This window comes from Camellia sinensis, chromosome 2, assembly GCF_055761805.1.
Source record: "Camellia sinensis isolate YWXY chromosome 2, ASM5576180v1, whole genome shotgun sequence".
Lineage (NCBI taxonomy): Eukaryota > Viridiplantae > Streptophyta > Magnoliopsida > Ericales > Theaceae > Camellia > Camellia sinensis.
This window is the reverse complement of record NC_138962.1, coordinates 27,163,053-27,170,228: the sequence shown is the minus strand read 5'-3', so window position 1 is coordinate 27,170,228 and position 7,176 is coordinate 27,163,053. Positions and strand designations below refer to the sequence as shown.

Sequence of the window (7,176 nt, the reverse complement as noted above, 5' to 3'; positions counted from 1 at the left end):
TACAAAATATTTTAGTCATCAAATGTCAGATTGTTTTTGGCTACTGAGATTTTAGTCGCCTAAAGTCTGATTTTCTTTTTGACTACTAATTTTTTAGTCGCTATAAGTCTGACTTTTTTGATTACTAAGCTTTTAGTAGGCAAATTTTTTGTATTTTGCCTGCTAAACATTTAATTGGCAAAAGTCTCACATTTTTCGCTACTAAACTTGCAGTCGGCAAATGTTTTTTATTTTTTGACTACAAAATATTTTAGTCGCTAAATGTTTGATTATTTTTTAAGTTTTAGTCGCCTAATGTCTGCTTTTTGTTGACACAATTTTGTAGTCGCTATAATTGTTTTTCGAAATTTTTTATTTGGTTTTAACTACTAACATTTTAGTCACTGAAATATATACTTCCTTTTTACTACAGATTGTTTAGTTGCCAAAAAAATACTCTTATGTTTTATCGCAAAATTCTAATTTCTCCATAGCTTCTATATATTTCGCGCACCTGTAGTATGCATATAAACAAAGCAATACATATTTTATCAATCATTCCACAATGTAAAATTATCAATCATTCCACAATCCATATTACTTCCAACCATCAAAAAATGAATAACTTTAAATGTATATATTCCATACAAACCAACTATTGTCCAAACTAAAATTATATTTCCATACAAAAATCTAACCCTCCATATACAAAAAATATATTTACTACCATCCAATATGGCCATTGGCGTGGTAAAATTACCATTGTAATTTGTACGACGACAAAAGGTGATCTAATATGCCATGCCACCAACTATCAATTGGATTATAAAAGTTATATGTATCAGTAATACTAATCTACACAAAAGTAGAGGATAGTTAGTAGGATTATACAAAAGTGTCAAATGTCCTCTATAAACAAAAATATAGACTATTCACAAGTCCACGTCAAAAGCCATCTACAAAAAAAAAAAAAAAAAAAACATTGCACCAATTACAAAATATCAATTGATTCAGACATAGGAAAAATGTTGTAATAACATGCATTTAAGGTAAAACAATTTATAAAAGTCTTTTTTCGAAATACAATCATACGTATGCATCATGAAAGATTTATTTCAAACTTAATTTCAATTTACAAAAAATACAATTTTTAGGAGCATACCTCTTCATAAAATAAATGCTTATGGCTAGTCACGGGAAAGTTGGCCGTGACATCCGTACTGTGGTTTAGGGACTATTTCGCATTTTCGTCCCTTTAACGCCGTTTTTTAATTAAGTTTAATTTGTTTTCGGCTCTAACTCCCAACTGGTGCATGCTAATTGCATTTTTTCTGTTGTCATAGGTCCTATTTGTCACGGGCAAGCTGGCCATGACATCTATATGGTGGTTTGGGGGTTGTTTCTCATTTTCGCCCCTGTAACGCCCTTTTTTTTAGTTAAATTTAATGCATTTTCGGCTCTAACTCCCAACCTACGCGTGCTAATTGCATTCCTTCTATTGCCACAAGACCTATTTGTTACGGGAAAGCTGGTCGTGACATCTGTACAGTGATTCTGGGGCTGTTTTGCATTTTGCCCCCTTAACGCCCTTTTCCGGTTAAATTTTAGGCATTTTCGACTTCGACTCTAACTCCCAACCTACATGTGCTAATGACATTCCGACTATTTTCATAGGTCCAATATGTCATGGGGAAGCTGGCCGTGACATCCATATGATGGTTCTGGGGCTGTTTCGCTTTTTCGCACCCTTAACGCCCTTTTTCAGCTAAGTTTAAGGCGTTTTCAGCTTTAACTCCCAACCTACACATGCTAATTACATTCCGTCAGTTGTCACAGCTTCTATTTGTCACAGGGAAGGTGGCCGTGACATTCGTACGATGGTTCGAGGGCTGTTTCGCATTTTCACCCTTTAACGCTCTTTTTCAATTAAGTTTAATGCATTTTCGACTCTAACTCCCAATCTACGCGTGATAATTAAATTTTGTCTATTGTCACAGGTCTTATTTTTCATAAGGAAGTTGGCCGTGACATCCAGATAGTGGTTCAGGAGCTATTTCGCATTTTTGCCCCCTTAACACCATTTTTCGGTGAAGTTCAATGTGTTTTCAGCTCTAACTCTGAATTTATGCATGCTAATTACATTCTGTTTGTTGTCACATGTTTTATTTGTCACGGGAAAGCTAGCAGTGACATCTGTATGGTGGTTCGGGGACTATTTCACATTTTCGCCCCTTTAACAACCTTTTTTGATTAAGTTTAATGTGTTTTCGGATCTAAATCCCAACCTATGCGTGCTATTTGCATTCCATCTATTTTCACAAGTCTTATTAGTCATAGGGAACCTGGCCGTGACGTCCATACGGTGGTTTTGGAACTATTTTGCATTTTCGCTCCTTAACGCCCTTTGGTTAAATTTTAGGGGTTTTAGACTTGGATTTCCTCATTACCTATTTTATGTGTTGCATTACTAGTAGTTGTTTGTTTAATTTGCAAATTCATGTGATTAAAGATTCACCTCAGGCTGTTGTATTTCTATTGCTTTCAAAATTGTATATTTCATCCAATATATAGTTATACATTTGATGCTAGTATTTGTATTGCTTCAATTCATTACACCAAAAATGTTATCCACAAAGTATTCTCCATGAGATACAAACAGGTAATCAAAATCATAAGATCCATAGATTTGTAGCTTGTAAGTTCATTTGTACTTTTATTGTTCCAACTCAATTCAATATGGTATTGAACCAATACTTTAGGACAACTAAAACTAAAATAATAAAATTTCCCAGAGCACCTTATGAACTACATTAGTACTCTTGTTTTCTTTTCATTTATTTAATATTTTTTACGTTTGCTATCTTAGTTCTCAATTTACATGGCTGCTACAACCAAGATTACAACCCTTAAATCTTGACTCAAATGTTCAATTTAAAAGCTATATTTGCTTCATTTGAAGTTTATCACTTAGCAAACTGTCATTCTTGTGATAAGATAAGAATTTTTAAAAAGAAAATTAGTTTTTGCCATTGGAGTTCATATCAAATGAAGCTTTTACTCAAAATCCGAGTGAAATTGAGTGATGATTGGGAGATTTAACATAGATAACATGTAACTCTGAAAAATGAAACAATAACATTATCTATCCATCATATTACTTTTATTATTAAATTCAAACAAGAACCCTTCAAGATACCTCTATTGAAAATTCAGAAGATAAAACTCCGTAGGTGGTTAGTAGAACATCACTCTAAGATAGAATTTTTGCATCATTTGGCCTGCTTTGTCCATAATGAACATAGAGAGAAAGAGAAGTGTCATTTGGTTAATAGAGAGAAAGAGAAGTGTCATTTGGTTATTATTTAGCCCGGCTGTGCCAAAAGAAGAAGAAAAACCTATAAAAATTAGGAAATGAAAGATGTCTTGAAAGCTAGAAAATAGATAATATGTAGTGAGTTAAAACATGCAAGTATACCGGTTGTTATGAGGGCAAATCTTATCACAGCATTGCTCCAATCAGGGTGTATGGCTTTGATGAGCGCAGCTATAGCAGCCACATGAGGGCAAGACATGGAAGTTCTAGAGTCGATGTTATATTTCACAACTCGATGATCATCGGGCAACTTTGTGGGAGAGGATGCCTCACTCCATGCTGCTAAGATATTTAGTCCTGGAGCAGTATTAATGTCTGGCTGCCAAGATAGCCATTAACCTTAAGTTCATGAAACCATTCACAAGTATGAAGACATAAAAGCTACTAATAAATTGTTTTATTGTGCCAAAGAGACTCAAAAATTGAAATCTCTTCTATTCTTGTTGTTCATATATAATGATATTGCAGTGGCATGTCCAATACTTGAGGACTTCTCAGTAATGAACAAAGATATAAAACTTCCATTGAAAAGAATGATGCACATTATCCTAGATGGAGTACACACTTCACTCAACACTACAGTCTATGCACTTTGTATTTATTTCTTTATTTTTTTTAGATTGTTGTTGTGATTTATAACTAGAACCAACATGTGTCACCTTTTGGGGTTCATTATGGACATCTAAAAGTATAATTTTATACCAATGAGTATACTTCTTACCTTGAGAATATTGGATTCAAGGCCATTTGGACCCATTGTAGAGAAGGATGCATGAAAGGCGCTGGTTTACTATTCAAAACAGCTTCCGGTGGGACCAATGTTGCCATTGGATTCTTAGAAGTTCGTATGTAGTTGAGAATTGTGGTTGAATCATTGAAAAATACTGCTGTTCCTGGAAGCACATGAGCATCAACTGATATTCCAATGCCATTCATAGGGTTCTGTAGAATGAACCCAATTCCTTGGACTTTTTTGACCTCTAAGCCTTTCTCAACACTATATGCATACCCACTTAGACACAAAACAATTTTTCCTTTCACAAGCTCCGGTGAGAGAGTACCATGAAGGCATTGTCTGGAAAAATTCAACAACTAAAATTCAAATGGTTCAAAATATCAATTGAATTTATACACTTTTGAACAAAAAGAAATGAAAAATTACCCAGTCGTACGATTCGTGGTTGTTCCAAGGACTTCAACATCCCCAGCATAAACTAGTTGATACATTTTTGTCCAGCTTGAAGAGTGTCGCTGTTTGTCCCTATGTATAGATTGAGGAGAAAACATTATGAATAAAAAAAAATTAAACCCAGTTTTTTTTTTTTTTTTTTCCTTGGATGTAATTAATTATGATGGGAACAAAGATACAAGGCAAATGGATTAAACCTTTGATTAATTAAAAAAATTTGGGAACTCAAAAACGATTAAGAGTTTCACAGTCATGCATTGTTATTCTGTTTTCAATCAATATTCACAGATTTTGTAAGCAAAGATGGGCCTGAACCATGCACCTTTTCCTTGCGAGATGATGTAAAACTAAATGGATGATCTTGTAAAACTATGTATACCAGTTTTGGAGTACAATTTGCTGCATCAAGACTACCAAAGTAATTTCGATAGACATGATGACATTAACAACATTATTGTTCAGCTGCAAAATCAAACCAGCAATTGATGCCAGTAGCGGTGAATTAAAATCCCAAACAGAACAACAGTAGAGAGAGAGAGAGAGAGAGAGAGAGAGAGAGAGAGAGAGAGAGGGTTAAGTTGCTAAGCAGCAATCTTCCCAGTGTTATACCAGGCCACATGGCATAAAGAACTAACTTCACTTCTCAATCATACTAAAAGAAAATGGATACTCAGTAACAAATAAAGAATTGAAATGATAATTTGTGTTGGTCACCTACCCATCGGAATCCTTCTTTCTCTTTGAGGGAAGCACCTATCACACTTTCACCAAGATTAGCAATCTGGGAAGTTACAACATAAATCACAGCCTCAGGTTCATTTATCTGTTTTCCAATTATTTTTTCAAAAAAAGGAAAAATACATATTTGGTCAGATATCTTTCAGGTAGAAGACTATTTAGGCCTCAAAAGTCTAAGAAAATGTCCCCTACTGACTCCAATCAATAAACAAGCAGAAATACCATACTTTTGACATTATCTCGCATAACAGCCAAAACAAACAAATAATAAAAAATCAAAATTGAACAAAAAAAAAAGGCATAACAGAACCAAAGAAGAAACCAATCCAATGATAAAAAATAATACAAATTGCTGAGACTCAAAAATCCTTAAGTTGAAAGCATTCGATATGCATGCAAACACACTCCCAGTTAATGGTTTTAACAAGAAATTCGATTCTATCCCCTAGCGTATAAATAAAATATTTCTTTTCCTGATAATCAAGCTAGCTTCAAAGTTTTTAGTGGAGGAAATGTTGAACCATGAAACCATGAGCATCTAAAAAACAGATAAAATCTAAAATCCCTACAATAGATTAGGGCTTTGAAACTAACGAGAGAGAAAGGAAAAAGAGGGGAAAATGTATCAAACAACTAAAATCAAATCCATTTAGGATATCAACCCCATAAAACTTTAGAAATCAAACCACTTCAACCAAACCCATTTTTCGAAATCAACACGAAATTAAACTAAAAAAATCATAAAAATGTAAGTTTACAGGATCTTTATACTAGAAATCAAAACACTATGAATATAATTAATTAATTACTAAAATAAGAACTTAAATACATACCATTTAATTCTGCCATTGTCTTGAGTGTTGCTTTCTTTAGAACAATACGGCATTCACAATTGGAAAACCTTAGTACCAGCTCTTCCTCTCCTTCTCCTATATTTTTCACGTTGTTTTTCAATGGGGCTAACAACCCTTAGATTTACATATATATAAATATAGGTAAACCCTAATAGGATAGGAGAGGGGACTGGGCCTAAACAATAATTATTGGGCCCTCCTATTAAGGAACCCAAATTACTCAAAACAAGCCTTACACCTCCATACCACATACTTATAATAAAACCACTAAGATGAACCATGGCCAAAAACTTTATGAATCACAAAATTAATTTGGGCTCATACCAGTCAGTTTGTCTGAATCACTTTCAACCCGTTTTTCACAAATCAAAATAAAACATAGTTAATGGTAGCCAAATTAAGAATAAATTCTTACATTTTCCCACTTGGGCAACATTGACTACTAATTTATTTTTTTATTTTTTTTTAAAAACAATTTATTTGATAAAACGACTCTCGGATTGAACAACTTTAATGGCCACATAAACATGATTCAGAACAAAAACATCTTAGCACAAAATCCCGTTCAATGAAAATATTAATATTGAACTGCAGCGATAATTATGCTATTTATCAGCATAATATCTTCTACAATTACAAATACTAATATTCCACCAACATGGATTCCTGTATGTGATAAAGTGCAGTGTGAAACTTTTAGCACAAGTGATCCAATCAATTATAACATGCTAATTTCACATTCAGTCCTCTGTATGGTCTAAAAGACCCTTTATGGGATTTTATCCCCTTTACACTTCCAAAGGAAGCCTTTAAATCTCAAAACAAGATTTTAAACTTTATGGATCCATGTACACTTCTAAAATCTAAGCCTTCAAATTCATTCAGAATTTATTAACTGTAACTATATGAGCTCACTTAAAATAAATAACAAATAATATTCAAATGTGCACAAAACTTACAACTGCAGACAAAATGAGAGTCAACACATCAAATTTTAATAGTTAAAAAAAAAAAACTCATTAATGTGTCAAAACAAGTACTTA

General features: G+C 33.3%; 1 protein-coding gene across 1 annotated transcript; it reads right to left on the bottom strand.

The window, feature by feature from the left end:
- Positions 1 to 3,073: 3,073 nt before the first annotated feature.
- LOC114293775 (subtilisin-like protease SBT5.6) lies at positions 3,074 to 5,076 on the bottom strand. Its single transcript, XM_082913948.1, has 6 exons — positions 4,921 to 5,076; positions 4,515 to 4,613; positions 4,286 to 4,427; positions 4,074 to 4,100; positions 3,455 to 3,671; positions 3,074 to 3,350 (listed from the first exon to the last, which is right to left on the bottom strand). Exons 1-6 carry the CDS (start codon positions 4,974 to 4,976, stop codon positions 3,214 to 3,216), a joined length of 678 nt encoding a protein of 225 aa, XP_082770074.1. The 5' UTR covers positions 4,977 to 5,076; the 3' UTR covers positions 3,074 to 3,213.
- Positions 5,077 to 7,176: the final 2,100 nt, after the last annotated feature.